At 41.9% G+C, this 21,056-nt stretch overlaps 1 protein-coding gene across 2 annotated transcripts in view; it reads right to left on the reverse strand.

The window, feature by feature from the left end:
• Positions 1-19,074, reverse strand: part of USP13 (ubiquitin specific peptidase 13) — a 56,158-nt gene extending 37,084 nt beyond the window's left edge. Inside the window, exons 1-3 of one of the 2 annotated variants that reach the window (XM_054835571.1) lie at positions 18,718-19,074; positions 8,193-8,318; positions 3,946-4,006 (exon numbers count right to left, since the gene is read on the reverse strand). In XM_054835571.1, the coding sequence (XP_054691546.1) occupies positions 3,946-4,006; positions 8,193-8,318; positions 18,718-18,870 (340 nt within the window). In that variant the 5' untranslated portion in view covers positions 18,871-19,074. The remainder of the gene's footprint in view (positions 1-3,945; positions 4,007-8,192; positions 8,319-18,717) is intronic. The other variant, XM_054835572.1, reaches the window with a different exon arrangement.
• Positions 19,075-21,056: the final 1,982 nt, after the last annotated feature.

The raw sequence follows: 21,056 nt of genomic DNA on the forward strand, positions 1-21,056 counted from the left end.
GATGCCCAGGAAGATGGTACCAGAACAAGGCAAAAATGCGGTGATTCCTCCCTCAGTGGCACTTCCTAGTTTCCAGATATCTATCTGGGGTTTTTTGTTTGCTGGGGCTGGTGTGTGTGTGTTTGTTTGTCTGGTTGGTTTTAGAGAAAGAAAGACAAGGGAGATACTGCACGCAGCTGTGGTTTCTCTACCTTCCAGATATCTATCTGGGGTTTTTTGTTTGCTGGGGGTGGGGGTGTGTTTGTCTGGTTGGTTTTAGAGAGACAAGGGAGATACTGCGTGCAGCTGTGGTTTCTCTACTCAAAAAGAGAGGTTCACTTCTTATTTATAAACCAAAATAATAGAGAACAAAATATAAAATATCACTCTACTCCTGATGTTCCACTTGATTCTTTCACTGCTACTGACAACTGAGCTGGCATTTTCAGAGAACGACTCACACCATCTCTCTCAGAACTACCTTTCTGAACAGCAACAGGTAATTTAGACCACATCACTGTGGACACAGTTAAAACACATCTCTTGTCATCTTTGCATTTTTCAACATTTACTTCATCTATTGTTTAGTTACTCAGTAACACATTAAAAATCGCTTTTAGATTTAATCTCTTGGATGATGTTAAATCAACCAGCAAATTCTATTTCCTCATTTCTCAATCCCTTTCCAGACCATTTACAATCACATTAATTCTTCATAATTAGAACACTATGAAGGAGTCTGCTGATAACTCCTGGGAGTAACAGGTCCAGGGGGACTCTGCTGGTAACTTTCTACCATAAGAACTGGGCCTCCAATCCCTTCAATACAAGGATCTTCCCTTCTTATTCTACTATCCTTTTTGACCAGGATCTTGTAAAAAAGATCACTGTACACTCTGTTAATTGAATTGCTCTTATTCACATAGTCACTGAATATATAGGGGGACTACTACACAGAGTGCCAGAGTATTCTGGCAGACTCTGAACCATTACTCCACTTTGGAAAATCCACAGTGGTTCTCTTCTATTCTGTCGTATTTATACAACTTTCTATCAATTCTGATCCATTCTTTTTCTTCTAGATAGGCTAATATGAAAATTAAATTTAGTGATGATACTTTTCCTGGTCCCATCATGTCCTTTTTTTTTTTTTTTCCCTCCACAAAACTGCTATCACATTTGCCATACTGTTGCTGCTTTAAAGAAGAGGTTGTATACCAAAGACAACAGTGCAGCTTTTTCTTATCTGAGAGCCTTGTGAAGTCATGGGGAGCTATCATCTTGTCCCATCAATTAATTCCTTTCCATTTTACAGATAGGACCTAAAACTTCTTTGTGCAATAATCACACATACTGACAAGCACAAAGTATCTTCAAACTTGCTAGCCTAGATAACAATGCAGTGAACATACTACTCCATGCATCGTGATGCAGTCTGCTTTAAATATCACTCCAAATCCCCTGAAAACTTGCACAGCCTGAGCTGAAGTCACCACATTCACACTGCCTAGTAACATTTAAACAATCTAGATTAAAGGCAATTCATACATTTAAATGCACAGTGTTATTATGCTTCCTGATTACATAGAACACTCACAGCCAACACCCTCCAGCCTTCTCCAAAAGAAAAACAAAACCTAATGCATGCACACACACATGCACGCACTTTGCTGTGGATCTTTTAATGTTTAGGGAAAGATAAAGCTTCCAGTTGACTGACCCAACAAGTCTATGTTTCTATTGCATTTGCTGGATAGCAGCGGCGCTAGAAAGTAATCAGTGAGCATCCAAAAGATGTTTTCCTAATACTAAGGAGATTGAAAAGGGTTTAGTATCTTTAATAGCTTTACATCAAAGAGGATTATAAGCAGCAATGTAACAAATGCCCAAACTGGATTGGCTTTGTACACAAAGCTTAAATCTCCGGGCCTTCAGGGAATTATTCAGACACCTAGAAACACAGTGATATTAGAGTTAACAATTGATCATGGTCTATTCTTGTCTGGCAGGGTAAGCCCTAAAGGGCAGGCTACATATGTGGGCTGATAATAGCCAGTTTGGTGCAAACCTCTACAATAGATGCCCAAGGTCACAATGAGAAAGACAGAACTAAACCAACCTGTTAAAATGAGAAGTACAGCAGCTCCAAACCAATGAGAAAGATGCTGGATTAAGAGATAAGATGCCAAATTTTGCTAACCATCTCTGCTGCTGTCACACACAAAATTATCAAATCAGCTCACCTCTCTGTGCTTTCATTTCCTCAGCTATGAATAAAGACAGGAATAATTCTTTGTTCTTTTCTTTAAGCATGGCCAAAAAATAATAAAATTTGCTGAGCCAAAGAAGTGGATACAAAGCATCTGTATGCATGGAAGTACTGTCTCAAGGATCAGAGCAGAGTTTTGATATAATTTTAACTCCCAACCAGCAAGGGCTGCAAAGAGGACTGCAGCAGAAAACAGACCAGATGAGATGCACTTTTGAAAACGTATTAGATTGCAGGAGTGCTGGATTAAATGGTGATAGTTCCGTGTGCTAAATCCACCTCAGTCAAAGTGCACTGCCTCAGAAATTCACTGGGACCAGGACACTTGGAAGTGCTACACCAGATCTATTCAGTGGGAACAAAATGCTCATGTGCAAGGATGGAATCTGAGGACTCCAACACGGCACGTCAGAGATACTATGCCATGTACACTGTGTACTGGCATATCACAATGACAGGAGCCTCAAGAGGTATGCAGTAAATCAGCAAGAATAAAACTTGACCGTGCTTTTGTACTTCTTGTTTACACTCACATCGCTAACACTGTACAACCATTGCTGCATTGCAGCCAGCTTTGTTTCTGAACCAATTATTTTATAAGCATCCAGCGACAAACATTATTTTCAATATGAACTGACAGTAAATGGCATTTAGACCAGCATCTGTGACTTAACAGTCTCTTCCTACAAAAGAAGTTTCATTACTTTATGACTCATCTTAAGACTTTTTTCTCTCAAAGCTCTCCTTGCAAAACTTACTCCAGACATTAATGGCAACAATTTAATCGATCACAATCTGCAAAGGTCTCTTAGGGACACATTCCACAGATCAAACCAATTCCAAAGGGAGGCCATGCTATTGTTTCCCCTTAGCCATAAGGGCTGGCAATTGTAAAGGAAACATTTAACCTCTTCATTACCAGAAGAAAAAAATCACTATTCACTACTAATACAGAGAAAATAAATAATAGATGAATAAGAGAAATACCACAAGTGGTGGGAGGAGGGAAAATATAGGCATGGCATCAAGTTCTCCTCATCCATATTTATGCAGCCCTCAGGTTTTCTGGGTAATCTGAATCAATGGATATTGGATGAAATGGACACGGTAAGAAAACTGCTTTCCATGAAGCAAGGGGATATAATTGTGGACATCACAGAATAAGAGTTGGTAAGAGATGCTCATGATATATGTACTGTTCCATTCATTATAGGAGAGACCACAGCATCACTTAAGAACATTTACCTGTGGAACAACTTTGGAATGATAACAACGCTTCCTATGATCAGCTGCTGAGCGGAACAGTGCCACACTAAGGCCCTGTTATATCTAAACATGAAGTATTGATAAACATTTTAATAAAAGTGTGCTTTGTGGATATCACAAAGAAAGAGAAGGGACAGAATTGGTCAAAAAGTACCTATCAAACCCTAGGCTGTTTGAGAATAGTTGAGGGCCTACTTTAGATTAAAATGTTTCATGTATACATAAGTATCCCTGAATAGGCACCAAAATTGCTAAGAGTTACTTGTCTAGACCAACTTTAAAAACTAAACCCAAAAGTTTAAAAAAATAACTCAACAGAAAAAGAAAACCCACAAGGAACCCCAAAAGCCAGACACAATGGTGGACAGAACCCAAGTACACATGCAGACAGGGCCAGAAAAGGACTGTGTGAAAGCAGCTGTTCACAATACCTAAAAATAGCTTAGCATTCCTCCTTTTTGGTAAAGCTCCACCAGATGCCCCTGGTACCTTCTGGAAAGAGAGAAAGAAACAATTAAAAATCCATCAAGTGAGACAATAGTAAATCAGCAATAACCCCTTACCATCACCATTTCCAACACACACCTATCTGTTCATGGTCCTTCTATTATATCACAGTCCTTGCTGAACAAGAATGTAAATCCTCTTCATTCACCTCTGACAATGGGATTCAACTCATCATTGCTTACTACCTTCATGGAGTGAGAAAGCCACCATCCGAATCCTTCATACTTTGCTTTATTAGCAATTAAGCAGAGCATGTCTCTTGGTCACAGTGGGCGACTGCTGTTCTAGCAACAGGACAGGGACATCTAGAATCACTCAGACCTCTCACCACTAGATACCCTACAGTATTTCTTAATGACAAAAGCTGAATTTGAGAGGGGAAGAAAAAGCTATTAACTGCATAAAAGATTCAATCCTTCATAACCAATTCCAGTATGACCACTTTACTGTGATCTATTAGTACAGCTAATTTTCTTCTATCCAGAAAAAAATGCCCTTTCCATCAGGATCCATGCCTGCTTCCATTAAGATCAATCCAAACTGCTTTCTTTAACACGCTTTTCTATGTTTTCTTAATATTAGAGAGTATGGAGGAAACCTGACAACACTCAAGCAGTTGTTTAGGGGGAATTTTATTTTTTAATTTAAACTCCACAGCAGAGGATAATAACTTCCAAATGACATTCAGTTTCAAGCACTACTTTCCCAGTTCAAAATACCTCAAACCACTTGGGCAAACACTAGTAGCTGAGGAAACGTAAAAGTGAATGCACTTGCTTCTTAAGCTGTTTGTTAACAGGCACCATTAAATCAAATCAAGTTAAATCAAATAAGCCTCTGTGGCTATAATGCCAACATGATGCATTATGTAGTGTATAATGTTAGTGTAACTGGTGAGGTTGTTAGGTGGCTTTTTTTTAATAATAATATTGGGATACAACAGGTGGAGAGAAACCAGCCAGGAACCTGTCAGCCTAGGGCAAGTTCATGTTTGCCTCTGCTCCTTGGTAGGTGAAAGGGTCACATATTTTGGGTGGTTCCCTTAACCATGTAAATAAAGCTTTGGCCAAAGCAGACTGCTTGAATCATCAGTGAGGTCTTATACATCACAGGAAAGTTTTCCATTCTTAGAAAGAGCAGATGCCAACTAACACTCCTTGGCTGCAATTAAGAACAGAACCTATTATCCATATATATGACTCCTAGGGAAAAGGAGTCCGGGTTGCAACTCCAGCATTAAAAAAAAAAAAAAAATCCTCAATGAAGTGAAAATAACAAGCAGGACTTTTTTTTCCTTTAATACTACTGAAAAGCAGAAAGAAAGTAGCCAAGAATCCAAATCTAATTTTAAAAAGCAGCAGCAAGATACAATATAACCCAATTACAAATATATTATGAATAAATTACACATACTCCCAGGATTATAGCTTCAGAACTAAAAAAAAAAAAAAAAAAAAAAAAAAATTGTTTCCAGTATTAGGAAGCTCCAATTGAATTATGATGTCACCAAGTGGGATGTTGAGAAAGTCATTAAGACTAGAGATTTCAAAGAGGAAGAAATCACATGCAGTGTTTATCACTGCCAGCCTGACATCAGATATATTCAGCAGTCTGGAAAAATCAAGCTGAAATATTTAAACTGGAATTGCAGATGCTCAATACTCCTGAAAACCCCTAGAACCTGACAGTTTTTTACCTCGTTTCTCCACCTGTCAGAAATCACTGAAAACATTCCCCATTCACAAAAGAACTTTGGCTTCTAACAGATGTGACACACCCAGCAAATGGGAGTCCACACAATGTGTCAGTAGTGGCATTAAATTACGTTTGTGATGCTTCTCATACAAGGTAAGAATGTAGCCTATTCTCCATTTCCCTTAACTGCACCATTGCCACATTTTTTATAACAAGGCCATCACTGAATAATATCCAGGAACTCATCACTGTAGGAAATTTCATGCTTCTCTGATCAGTGTTTTCAACAGGGCTGAGGTATCACCAAGCTAAAGCTCTGCCTGGGACTGAATACTACCCAGACAGTTGTATACAACAGTCATACGCTATAGAATTTTTAAATCAGCTACTTTCCTGAAGAGTGAAATTCAGGGAAAAAGAAAAAAAAAAAAAATCACTTTTCTTGATATAGCTAAGAATTTTACCAGAGGGTGCTCCAGAACTTGCACTTGCACACATTTCTGATGATTCAGCAGATGCCTCTGGTGCTGATCTGCCACTGGCAGATACTTTAGCTCTACTTAAGCCAACAGGCTGAAGATCTGACCCTTATTTTCCTAATTGAATTGTGACATGATACACAACTCATGCTTAAACCAAGCACCTTTGGAAGCAAGCAGGGATTTCTGCAGCAATACAGTGCATTCTGCAAGGACGATGCCAAGGAAACCACAGGCAAGAATAGCAGCCTCACTAAAAGAATCTTAAGATAGCATATCCAATGCCTTTGGCTTTACCATATCCCATGCCATCAAAAGCTTGGCTTAAAAAACCAAAGCCACAATGCAGCATGTGCCAGACACTTCATAAAACTGCTCCAATGAAGGCCTGATATTTCACATCACTCAAAAGAAAACACCGATAGCACGTAAGAAGCAAACAGTCATGGTAAACAAAATCCACAGCTAATGTATGAGGAATCCTATCTATGAACCATGTTAGATGACACAATCTTCACCTGTACTGTATGGTCAAACACTGTTTTCTGCCACATGACCTAGCGCACCAGTGCGTAACCACCTTCAAACACAGATGCCAGGCTCCTCTGCTACATCATGATTCACAAGGAGAAAAATAGGAACCACTGAGCCAGTTCAATTGAAGGTGTACATGACACCGAACAACAGTTGGTATATTTCTATCTCCCTTTTGGAGTTCTTCAGCCTAGTCTTTACTGAGGAGAGGAATTTTTGAGGCCTTATTTTAACCCCAGTTTACCTTAATATTGAAAATTCTCAGGTCACATGCTGGAAGAAAGTTATGCACAAGGAAAGCTGACAGGATTTCTGCCCACCTGTCTCTAGTCCTAGATATCATCTTTCAAGAGTGTTAAATTCACTCAGAAGAACTGTTGCTAAAACTAGATTAGGATCTCCAAAAACTCTGTTAACAGTGTGAAAGAAAATGTTGCTATCACCCTTCCAAGGAGAGACAATTCTAAAGTATAACAAACATCATTAATAATCTCAACCTGGGAGACATGCAAACCACCTCACTATAATTCTGATAGAACATGAATAGTCATCTACTGGAAATAAAATAAGTGGTCAGGGCACTTTACATAACTCAGGGCCTTCATCAGCTTTTCATTGCTGTAGAATGAGAAATGTGAAGTATTCTATCCCACTCCAAGCAGCTATTTTGGGCCCTCTAGCTTGCCAAAAGAGACAGAGCTTACAGGAGAGTGAGCTATAAGCAAACCCAGTGCCTTCCATATAGCTCAGGTCAGAAGTCATCAACAGGCTTTTAAAGATCCAGACAAACCACAGACAAACAGATGTTATGAAGCACAGGTTATAAATGACGGTTGATATGCAGTGATATTATGGAAGAACAGTGAACATTAAGTTTGTATGTATACATCCATGTGTGGGGAAGTGTAAGACTGAATGAAGGCTGTGTGTGGCTCTAAAATCCAGCATTAATGTAAGCTAAGCTTTAGTTCCCAGGCTGGGTCAGGATTAAGGCTCATGATTTAATTGTACAGAAATCTTAGGATGAAAAGAAGTCTTGTCACCCTGAGATGACACTTCCTATAAAAACAATTGTCAGAAGCTTCAAGCCAAATCTGAGCCAAACCCAGTAATTCTACACTTCAAAGGCAGGTTTCAGAAAAGTGTTTAGTTACCTATAGTATGCATGTAATATGCAGACAATATGTATGTGATATGCAGAAGCGTGTAGTAAAAAGGATCAGTGGAAGTCAGGCAACAAGATACCTTTAAGATCTGACTCTTTAGGGCTTTTGCTTCATCTCAGAACTGAAGGTATAGTACTGGTTGGGATCCATGCACCTGAATTTGGGATCCAACCTCAAATGTGAACATGTTCATTTCTGTCATTCAAGATTTGGTCTATGTCTGAAACGCATTACCTAAACAAGCATAAGAGACCCAAGAACTGCTGGAGTAGTTAGTTGGGAAGCCACAAGTCTCACCTCTATCACATGTCGTTTCAGATGCAAATATACACATTGTCCTGTTTTCCGGTAATGCCTTTCAATGTGTTCCCTTCCAAATCCCAGAAATGTGTTCATGCACACATAGACACCTCCTTCTGAATCCTAAAAGGAATGACACAAATAGTTACAGCACAGAAGGAACTGAACAGGACAGAAAGGACTCGGCAAGCAGAAAAACCAAAGAATTGCAGACCCTTTCTGTTACCAGGCAAGCACTTAAAACATCACTTTCATAGCACATCATGGTGTTTACATTATCAGTCCTCTAAGAAACTTCCACATCATACCACAGCCTATAAAGACTCATTGCAATGGGTTACTTTACAGCTACAGGTTAGTGAGTGTCCAAATAGGAGACCTAGAAGCTAGTCTTGAAAAATTCTGCTTGAGTGCCAAATCCACTGTTGATCACAATCTTGTGCAAGAAAAAAATCTCAAGTGATCTTACAGGTCTTAGAACTGGCTAACAAGAAAACTGGCAAGTGTTTTGTGAACATTCTTCAGTATCTATCAGGGATTCTCTCTATTCATGCAATTAGAGTGCTTGGAGACAAGGGCACTACAAAAGAAATATAAAGATACATATTCCTGGTACTGATCACAAATGCTGACATTTCGGTAACATAATTGGGCAGGAGTCCCATCACTTTTTGCTTTCCCAAAAGCTGGGTGTTGATGCTGGCTGTTATCAGGATCTTGCTCTATTTTAACACTGCTCCCAGATCTCTCCTACATCATTCAGACTGCCAGGAGGACTTTCAGTCATATGGCTCATTGGTATTGGATCAATTTTTTAAGCCCTCTCTAGCATGTATTGTTTTGAATAGGTGGTGCATAACAAAGATTGAGCCTTTCAGAAGTACTGTGACCTTGCTTCTATTGTGAATGCGTTTGTGCTATTGAATAGTACAGAACATCTCATCTTAAATTCCCCAAGGAACAACATGAACTAAACTCATCCATAGGCACCTTAGAAAGAAATAATTAAAAAAAGTCATTATCTCCAGAAACAAGTCACATTAGGCACATATATGCGCATAATCATGTATTGAGAATCGTTACAGCAACAATTGCTTTGACAGGATACCATCTGACAGTGCCACACCTGAAACATATTCAATACAGAAAACCAAGTAGCTCTCTCCTGTCTCTTCAAGACTCACAGGAACCTCCGCTCTACCTCTGAGCCCAGACAGAATCCCCTCTCAGAACTAGCACAAAGCTGCCCATCCTGCCATGCCAGCCATGGCATGAATTAAGCTCTCTCCAGTTCTGTGGACTGGAACAAGTAGCAGAGGGCAAGTCAGACAGAGATCACAGCTGATCTCCGATACTTTCCTAACCAGCACCAGGTTAATATACCTTATTCTCTTCCAGAAAAGGAAGCCGAAGGGCTAACAGTGTTGAGCAGTTGTTGCTCATTTGATACCTGGCACAGACCAGCTAGGGCCTGACAAGTCTCTCCCCTCCCACCACCGCCCCACAACCAGGTTTGACTGTGCCACTCTAAACCCCTTTAATTCTCCCCGACCCATTGCAAAGACTGGCACTGAGTATTTCTGTAAGACTTGAAGGAATCTATACTTCCAGCTTACCTACAACCCTCATCCATACCTATATGCTACTGTTCCAAACGTGCTCATTTTTAGTAATATAACTAAAGCCGGAACTGAAGAACTGCCTCAAACACCAATAAATACTGGTACTTCCACAGCAGCCAGCAGAGTCATGGAGCTGAAGAACAGAACTCTAAGAGAGACCAGAGAATGCTGTTTTACCCCAAGACTTTAGAAAACATCCATCTCTTTCACTTTTCTTAATGAGAACCAACACGTACAAGCTTCAGCTTTTTGGATTTAGCTGAAAGATGAACATGTAATGAACTACACAGCTGTAGCTTTAACTACCTCAAAAGGACAGAAAATTGCATTATGTATTCCAGGGTTCAAACACCTAGCGTGAAGCAAGGGTTTAGACTATCTGCCATTCACACTTAACATATACCATGAAGTCATTCTTTCAGCATCTAGATATCAAAATGATTGTCTTTGCAGAGTAAACTATTTAGCCATCTCATTTCTGAACCTCATAACCCCTATCCAAGATTCTATTAAAAAAAAAAAAGCCAACACACAGCTCCTTTGAATTTGAAATATTCACAGCCTTGAGAACAGGGCTGATATCTACAATTGAGCTCAAAAGTAATAATGTGGTCAAAAGAAAACTCCACATGAGGTATTCAAAAATATTCATAAGATACAATTGTATTTAAAATGTATTGCATTTATTTTAATTTCCACTAGTCTTTCCCAGATTTATCTACTTTAGGATCCCTTGTACCTTTGCTGTCTGCTCTTATATCCTGTATTCCAAATCCTTTTGTATTATCTCCTGTGAGAAAGTCGTAGACGTGTCCTCTACAAGAGAATTCTATAGGTACCCAGCCTAAATAAAAATATAGTGTTGTCACTCTACAATCTCAGAAACTTTGTTTATAATTCTGTTTTCTTGGAGACCACTCTCTCTTTTTCTGGAGGTAATCCAAGAGACCACTGAACCGTTTCTGATAAGCAGCCTATGACAACAATCTGACACTTTCAGTATATGAGCTAAATGTAGCATCTGAGTAAGTTGGTTGTGGTTACTAACAAAACAGTTATTTCTTCCAGAGAACACAGGCAGACTATTCTCTCACACAACTTAGAAAGAAGTGGACAGACTGTTCAAAAGCCTAAAAGGTCACAGCAAAACAGGGGCACGTGTGAAAAAGCCACCTTTGCAAAAGGCTGTATAAAGGGTTAGGCCCCTGTTTGGTGCTCAAAGAACACACTCAACTGTGATCTAAGACAGGCTTTGTGCTGGTGAACTTAACCCTACTGAGCACACAACCAGCTCTGGAAGGGACGATATTTTGCATAGGCATGTAGGTCTTTGTAATCAATATTCATTTTAGACGTGTGTGAAAGTTTAGATGTGTTACATTCCTCCAGCATAAAGTACAGAAGACACTATTTTACACCAGAAAAATACAGCTTGTCCTGAGAGACAAAAATAGGAATTTTAGCAGGGGGTTTCCCCTCCTCACACTAGCCTCAGCACGTAGTGGGCACGTAGTGGGAAGTTTAGGTTAAAGTAATATAGAAACATTGTCTTCCTTTATTACTCCAATCTAAAGACATTGTTTATGAGGGCAGAAGCTCATACTTGCTGCTCTGGCCTTGATCGCTACCCAGAAGGCCACTCAAGAGTACACTAGTCTTCCTGCCCTCTGAACAGAAGGAAAAGTGATTGCTCTTCACTGTATTTCTTCCTGTACTTTGCTGCTAAGATGGTCACAGTATGGCAGGAGCTTCATTGATAGAGAGAGGGAGACACACCGTCCACACCAGGGAGAAAAGTACTAAAAAAAAAAGCTCTTCTTACTTATTTAGATAACAATCCACGCTTTGCAGAGGTAGGATGAGAAAGGAAAGGGGCATGGAATCCACAATGAAAGAGAAGTAAAATGCACCAGAGTTACTCCCTCTCAGGCCTGAAAAACAGAGCAAGTAAGCTGATGGATGAGAGGCCTAGCAAACACAAACGCAAGGCCACAAGGAAACAGAGAGAGATCACCACCTCACTTCACACATGCTCGTGGCACCAGACACTAATAGCTTTCAAATGCTACTAGTCTGATCAGGATTTGAACTAATGACCTGTATCTCATTACCAAACCCCCTCATTTAGACCCCTCAGGGAAATCTAGGGTTTAGCAATTTCAAATCCTGAGGTGGCTCAGACAATAGTGCATTTATAAAAATACAATTGCTGTGGTGACCTATGAACACAGCAAACAATTACAGACTTGGGCACAGTGTCTACTGTACAGGTGTTTGCTTTAGATCCACTAGAACAATGGTAAAACTTGCTAATACAGGTATCAGAGAAGAGAGTAAAATGGAACCTCAAGTCTTCACAAGTCTCCATAAAGAATGAAAAGTTTGTTCATCCTATCACATATAAAGTTAAAAGTGCCAGTTACGACAGAGGGTCACTGGCTCCCCTGTACCTTCTGCCTTGGTTTCCATGAGAGTGTTTCCCTAAAAAAACCATGACCATACAGAACCATTACAGGTTCTATTCAGAGCATCTGTTCATCAGGAATCACCATAATTAATCTGGCTGTAGTCACAAGACTCCTGTTGTATAATTACAATCCAACGTTTAATATATTTGGGAAAGTTACAGGAACATCCCTGACATACACATATCACATTGAATCCCACAATAGTGTGGCTAAATGACAGATATTTTATTTCAGGACAGGCTTAAAAAGAATAACAGAAGTTTCAGCACTTAATATTCATCTCAACAATACATAATAGTTTACAATGAGGAATAAAAAGAAAGCCTGTATCTCTGTCATGCACCAGTACTACTTCCATTGAAACAAGAAAAGCAAACAAACAACAAAACACCAAAACCAAACAGCAGCCAACCAACCAACCACAACAGCACATAGACATGGCTCCAGCAAAACAAGTTTCCACTGCAATAAATATGGTAACTTTGGGGGAGAACAACCCAAAAAAACCATATGCCGAAGACCAGGAATATTCTAGTCACATTCAGAAGGAACATGGGGTACCAACACTGACGTAATTATGCCTTTTAGACAACTGTCCTCTGTCAACCAAAGATGACAAGAAAGCAATGGTGACAAAAGGAAAGCAGAGAAGGAATAATAAAAGGGTAAAATTAGGCATCTGATAGGAGGAGAGGGGGAACCAACAGAATCAGAAAAAGGAACTGACGCAGACATACACAAGCATTGATGTGAAAATATATACAAGCAGTGAAGAGGAGCCATGTACTACTGGAAATGGTGAAAGACATGAGAGATGGGGAAAAATAGAGCTGTGTCAGGCAGAGAAAGAAAGGACAGGATCAGGCAGTTGGAAATAAGGAACAGGGCTTCTAATAACTGGACTGTTAGGTTCAAGTGCAAAAGAAATCCTTCCCTTAAAAAAACCCCCAACAACAAAAAACAAAACACCAAAAACAAAGAAAGAGAGAAACAAATATCAAAGTTGCTATTTACTATTTTACCACACTTTGTGACAGCACCATGCAAAATACCGAACAGCTTGAAGAAAGTACATGTCACTGAAATAAAAAAATATATCAGGACTCTGGGGTTCTGATGTTATGTGGACAACCAGATAAAGTTATAACAGCAAATACATTACAGTTCTGAATGGTTTAAAGTCCTCCATGTTCTGGGTTAAGTGCTAACTACTAGGGATGGCACTGAATATTTCCCTATGAGCAGATTATTTCACAATAGCTCAACAATGATGTCTGGTAGCCTCACTATAGCTTGTAGATGGCACATGGACAAAGCCAGTTCAGTACAGCACTACAACATTTCCTGGGAAGAAAAAAAGCTGTGTGGGCCAGTCAGACACTAAAAAGAAACCAAACCACCATTCCAAGAGGTGGATTGACTGCTCACTCATATGCATAAATCATAGGTGGACTCCAGAGCAGGGCATACATAATTCCAAAGCAGTACCTTGTACAAGTCACATTCACAGGCAGGGTCAAGGCTTCACAATAAGTGAGCAGATACAATGGCAATACTAACATTAGGTCATGAGTACTTTTAACCTGCAACCAGGAATGCAGAACTTCCATCCATCAGTCAACACTGTTTGGGGTCAGATTATCCAGGTGCAGATTGCGTGGGCCACTGACAGAGATGGATCAATCTATCACAGCTTACTTCCTAGCCCAAAACCTGTACCGCAGGTACTCAAGCAGTACCACCTGTGCTGCTTCCAAGGCAGCTGAGATTCAGAGACAGCCTGATGATTTTTGCTTTGTGCTAGAGCCCTAGCTGTACAATTCTGTTGGTCACAAAGCCAGTGCTGTGCTTCCAGGACAGAAAATCTGGGGAGAAGAGTTGAGAGGAAACCTCATGTTTCCATAACAATTCAGCAGAACTCCATGGCTGTATGTTCATCTGGACCTCTGGATTTATCCTCTAGCACTCCAGGTACCTTACAATCAAAGTCTCTCAGCTACCCAAAATATTCAAGCCCATCATCACTCTGGATAGCAGGATAACTAAAGTTTGGTCAGTCACGGATGTAGAGGGAAAGCCTAGTAAGATCCAAATGTAGATCAAGCCCACAGATATGCACAATGCACATACCCACTGCTTGTTCTCCGAAGTTTCATAGTTAATTCTCATTTGTGAGCCACTTCAGGCACAGCCCTTACTGATTTTACCATTCTCCACCTTTGGAAGACCACTTAGTTAACCTCAATGTCCCGGTGCACTCCCAGCCAGCAAAACACTCGCCCATGGGACAGCTTTGGTATCTCCCTGTGATGCAACAGTACAACACTGTTCTGATTTTTCAGGTGATCACCCACCACCAAGCCTCAATAACTTGCAGGTCATTCTGCAGCAAGGCCAAAGTCTTTTTTCTGGAGTATTCAATTTGTCTTGGTGTATTCAGTCCTCTTACTGTTTCCTCACTGCTGCTCCTGTCCCATCAACAGAAACAAGATATCACAGCCTACCCCTCCCAGACAGTGGCCTCAGTGACTTTCTCATTTTCTTCAAGGAATATTGACCAAAGGAACAGCCAGATATGAGGTGCTTATTTCTAGAAAGTTTTATGCAGCATGATTGCCGATATCCATTACTCCAAACTCTCAAGGATTTCAGTCTCAACTGTACTATCTAATAAACAGCCGAGCATCAGCACAGTTTAGCCTTTGGGAGTCATCCTAACATAACCATTACAGAGTCCCCGAGCCACAAAAATGAAGTCAGCAAGATTCACAAAGGAAGCTGTTGTCAGCAGCAAGGTTTTCCAGCAGAGTGAAGCCAAGCTTTAAGCTGCTCAAACAAACACAGTCCTGCAATCTACAGAACCAGACTGCTTGGTCCTGTCGCTGTGTTGGACTCATGCCCTGTGCTGTAGTTGTAACCAATGCCCTTAGCAGGAAAGGCTTTGGAGCACATCCATAACCTGCACATAAGCCTTTCCTATACTCCAGTTGGTATCCCTTTTCTAGCACTTGCCTCTCCCTCAGATGCATCTGGTCTAAAATGATCAGAGGTCTTTGAGACAAGGATCCCATTAAAAGGTGGAATTTCCAGCTGAGTATTATACTTCTGTATAAACAATAAGATAACAAAACATTATATAAATGCAACCTTTTTGCCTCCTGCATTCTACTGAACACAAAGTTCATCCACCATAAGAGGAAGAGAGGCCACAGCGGACGAAAAAGAAGAGAAGAAATCTACATTGCAGGGCACAGATACAGAAAAACAGTCATCAGGAGGTACTGCGTGTCAGATCTGAAAAATGAGAGGTGCAGGATCTCACGTGTTAATTTGCAGGGAAGCATCCAGAGATGCCGGCTATTGCCGCTGGGCCAGTCACTAGAGGGAGCGATACTCAACATGAGGCCTCGCTTGTGCCTTGTAGGCAGCCATCCTTTCCTTCTCAATTCCCATATAAAGAATCAGTGGCTAACTGCAGTAGGAGCCCTCATCAGGGAAATACAGGTTTTCTAGAAGACACCAAAAAATCCCAGAAAAGTCATTAAAAATTAAGTCATAAAAAGGCATATTTTCTAATCTTATGAGACAAGCAAACTAAAAAGTGTCACTAGGGCTCTTAAGTGCACAGAAATTTGCCTCCTGTTTCTGCCAAATTTCCTGGAAACTAGCCCTAGTATGTTCTGTTGGAAATAGGCCAAATCTAAGGACATGAATTTCTCATCTGTTTAGTGGTCTAACAATACTACCTTTCTGACAAGATCATCGTGCTACAGTTAATCCATGTGGAAAAAAAACCACTGAATATCCACTTGTACCTCTCCTACATTCACACTTCTGAAGTCTCTCAACTAATGACGCTGTAGCACAAAGGCACCATTGTTCTCAGATCTTCACTCAGGGAAGTAAGATTTAAAACTCATGGAAAGGGAACAGTAAGTCAACCAATTTTGAGAGCAATCTATGTTCCTGGTTCCTCACCTCCTCCATCAAAAATGATAATCTGGAATTTTACAATGGATAATGAAACCAAGAGCATGTTTTTTTTAACACTGATCATTTGCTTTAATACTATACAAAACAAACCACCTGTGTATCTTCTTTCGAAAAGAGGCAGGCAGCTCAATAGGAAGAGGCTCACTTAGGTTATACATAGCTAACCTGAGAAAATAAGTCACTAAACCAACCTAATACAAAGCATACAGAGATAAACATCTCCCTTTAGCCAAGGCAACAACTTGTCTGTACCCTTTCACTTTCCTTCTGGATGAAAACCACAGCTTTGCTATTTTCAATTTGTTTTACCCAAGAAAACACACATTTGCCCTTTAGAATCGTCATCCTAGAAACAATATCCAAGCATCTGTTAGATTATATGGGAATAAAAAATCTGAGACAAGTCTTTTGTCTAGCAAAGCTGAGGAGTGGTATGGGCTGAAAAGCCGTGGAAAACAATAGAAACTGAGACTTTTTTTTTAATGGTACTGCATAGGTTCAACCAAGCCTTCTGCCCAGCAAACGCCTATAACACAATTTAAACAAAAAGCTTTAACAGAGGGCAACATTTTCCAAAATCTGAAATCCCTTCCCCATAAAGTCAAAAGGATGATTTTTTTTTTTTGGGGGGGGGGGGGGGGAGGAGAATCACACATGGTGATTTCAATTCTTTTTACTACTTTTATACATAGTTTCTTAAGTTTTACTCAAATATTTTATGTTTTGTTCAAATGTAGTGTTTTACCAAACACAGCTTTTGCTGTGTTTACTTGAGACTTGTTGGGGTGATGGTAATTGGTTGGTTTTTAATTTGTAGCAGTATTTAATAACCCTTCCTACTGGTTAACAGAAACTTTTTATAAACCATAATGTCGAAGACGACTGAAAGCGTTGCTAGAAATATCAACCATGTGTTCACCCAAGCAGAAATTTGAAGGAAAAAAATCGCAATACATTGATTTCTCCCCCCAAAAAAACCCAACCCCAAACCTTATTAAGTATATAATGCAATTAGCGCCTCCGCAGTAGAGTCTGATTTGGCAGTTTTAATCAGACCGCCTCCCAGTACAGTCAGGACTGCTGGGTGACACTTGAGATCTGAAGAGTGTGGGTAAAAATAACCTCTGTTCAACAAGACATGATGAACACCAGACAGCTGAGTCACCTTTAAAACCAATTCTGATTTTCTGTATTAGAAGGAATTATCAAAGAGTGAGGGATAAAGGATTCAAAAAAATCTGTCTGAAACGTATCTTTCATTGAATATTCTGTAATATAAACCCTGAGCTTCCTTTTGATTGCTGCCATTGACTTTAACATCAATACACAGTGCTCAATCACCTCTGGGAAACCTCAGCTTCATGTAGAGAAGCAACTGTTAATAAAATTTCAGCTCCGTTTAAAAAGTGTAATTTCTAAGCACCCATTTCTTACATAGCATTGACTGTTACTATCTACAAAGGCTTCCAAGTATTATCAGCAAAGTTAAAAAAGAGTTAGGCCCCAAATCTGCCACTGAACACATGCAGTCTGTGGATGTTTTGCAAGACAGCTATAACATCACAGAAAGTTTACTGTACATTAAACATTGATTTAAAAGCAAACTACACAAGCTAGTGGGGAAATACTACAAGTTCGCTGAAGTCCAGTGATGTAACTGAAACATAGGGGAGAGAAAGTGCTTCAGGAGGACTTTCACACTGATTGAGCCTTTACTTTGGAAGCTTTCTCTGAAGATTTTAAAAAGGAAAATGACCACGGAGACAGTAGGAAAGCAAAACGACTGGCACCTGCTAGCCAAAATACACACACAAGAATGCCAGCTACTGCCCCTTTTTACTACCTGAGTGTGAAAGTAAAAACAAGGGCTCCCGGGGGGTGCGGGCACCTCGGACGACCAGAGCCCATTTCCCAGCAGACAGGAAAGTTTCCCCAAAACCACAAAATCCCCACGTCTAAGCAATCACCTCAGACCGCCTTAAGGAGAAAAATAAATAAACGAACGAACGAACACCGCTACCGCCTACGAGCCGGCAGCGATTTGCCGTGAGGAGCCCTGGCCGCAGCAGACCGCGCACCGGGCGCGCAGTGCGGGGCGGTAGGGCAGGGCCCCCGCTCCGCCGCGACCCCCACGCGTGGCGGGGGAGGCACGGCAGCCCGGGCGGAGAGGGCGAGGGCAAACCTAGCAGAGGAAGCCACGGCAGGTGGAGGAGGGCGGGCTGGCAAAGGAAGGGATGGGGAAAATTTTTGAAGCCTGAGGGGGAGGAGCGGCCCGAGGAGGGGACGAGGGGCTGCCTTCGGAGCGGGGGGTGCAGCGGGGAGCGGGGAAGGGGCCGCAGGAGGGGCGGGTTTGCCGCAGGGCGCCGGCTAAGGGCAGGTCGGCAGCCCGCGGCGGGGAAGGGGAGCGGAGGCAGCCGGGGGCGGTTTCGCTGCACTCACAGGCGAGTCGTAGGAGAAGGCACACTCCGTCTTGTAGACCCGGTCCCCTGACTTGGGCACCCGGATCGTGGGCATGTAGGGGACGAGCAGCTCGCCCAGGTCCCCGGCGGCCATCTGCGCATCGCCGCCGCTGAAGAGCGCGGCCCGCTGCATGCTCTCTTCCCCCCGGCCGGCCGGCCGGCCGACGGCAGCGAGCGGGCAATGCGAGGGCAATGGAGGCGGAGGGCAACCGGGCCCGGGGCAGGGCGCGGCGGCGGCAGGAGCCGGGCCTGAGAGAAGGGGGGCGGAGGGAAGATGCTATTTTTAATCCAATGGCAGCGGGAGCGGCACCAGCTGCAGCGGCGGCGGCACTCGGGGGTCCTGGCGAGGGAGGGAGCGAAGGAGGGAGGGGCAGGGCGGCAGGGGCGGGCCGCACCCGGCGGCTCCCCGCGGCCTCCGCCCGTCCCTCGGCGGCGGGCGGCGAGAGGTGCCTGCAGGGGCGGCCGCGGGCCTTGGGGCGGCGGGGCCGTTCTCCTGAGGTGATTCCCGCCCTGCGCGCGTGCCACGGGTGACCGTTAGGTGGCAGCCGGCGTCGCGCGGCCGCTCCGCTTCCCCGCCGAGGCCCCGGGGGATCCTTGGGGTCCCGCAGCCCTGCGCGGCCGGGGCGCCGCGCTACCTCCCCGGGGCTCTGCCTGCAGGCGGGGCCGGAGAGGGACCGCGCACCCTTGTTCACGCGTTTTACCAGAAAACCTTCATTTCCATGAGAGGAAGATGGAGACTTTCCTCTCTTGGTCTCCCATGTAGCTCAGAGCAGGTTCCCCTTTGAGTAGTAGTACCCTACTTTATTTATTTTTTTAAAGCAATTAAATACTATATATATACTAATTCTCAGCCTTGGCGGTTTGTAACCTGCCGGGACAAGCAGAGTACGCTGGTACGGAGGGACGAGCCGCCGGGAGACAGCGGGAATGCCCAGGCTAGGATGCCCCAGGAAGCCTGCGGCAGTGCCAGTAGCCACGCACAGATTTGGTGTCCTGAGGGACAGTACCTTTAGCTTAAAATGACCTTTTTTTTTTTGGTGTTTGTGGCGTTTCTCTTTGATTTTCACTTTGAAAGAATACTGTTAGGGGAAGGAGGAATACAGTGAAGTAACCTTGTAGGAAAAAATACTGGAATTATATTATTTCAAGCAATATCTAATAACTATTGCATATGCCTGACAACAGCAGGATGAAAGAAATGACCGATCCATTTTAAATGATAATGTATATTGTATATAGGCCTTCCACCTATAGTCCACATGATACAGGTGATGTGACTTTTGCTAGAGCCACCTTTTACCTCAAAGTTTCAAATGGTGGTTCTAGTAAAATCTCAATTAAAAACAGAATTGAAAAATAAGTTTTTATCCAGCTATGAAGAAACAGGCTGTGAGAGTGAGCAGACCAGTGCAGTCTGTTCTCAGCAATTTTTCTAGCAAAAAATCAAGTGTTGGGAACAACGTGAAATACTGAGAGCAGAATATGATGTCAATGGAATGGCCTTAGACTTACTCAAGACTAGATGTTACATCAAAGACTTGTGAGCATTGTTGGATGCTGGATAAAAAACAGAAGTTAATACAGGGTCACTAGACAAATGTATTTTGCCTGAGAAGGCTTTGTGCTTTTTTAATGGCTTCTCTTATGATTATCTCAGCATTTATAAACAATGAGAGCTATAAGATGACATACAAACCATCTAACCTGAAAGACTGACTCAAACTAAAAGGACAAGTCAAAGCACTGACACAAAATCAATCAGAGTCTTTCTAATGTTTGGCAGTGCTAGGAAACAGCAGACGCAGTCTTTGCTTAAAACAGCTTATGCAATGTTGCTTATTGTGAAGAAATAAATTTATGTGTTTTGATAGTTTGAAACCACAAGATGATCAGGGGTTACTAAAGGACTTGGGCTTATTGCCTTTAAAAAGTGGGAGTTTTGAGTATGGACGGACAGTTTATGGTCACAAACTGTAAGAGGCACTTTCCATCACTCCCTTGAGGGATTTAAATCTAGAGGAATGCCATGGCCAGTAGAACCTGAGGAAACACATCCCTCTAGTGGCAAGTCTGCCACATAAGGAGAGTACTCTCTATATTCCCTATGTAGTGTTCGAAAGTGGTGTAGCAGAATAGCTGCACAGCAGATATGTGAGTGGATGTCCTCAGGTGCAACTTACCTTATTTGCCTTACATATTTCTTAACTTGTTCTTGGTTAATAACGGCTGGATGGCAAATTTTTACTTCATTTTTTATATAAATTCTTTTTCTTTGCTTTTTAATTCCAGTTCACTCTGGAAAAGAAGCCTTTGAGTAAT

Source organism: Grus americana, chromosome 9, assembly GCF_028858705.1.
Source record: "Grus americana isolate bGruAme1 chromosome 9, bGruAme1.mat, whole genome shotgun sequence".
Lineage (NCBI taxonomy): Eukaryota > Metazoa > Chordata > Aves > Gruiformes > Gruidae > Grus > Grus americana.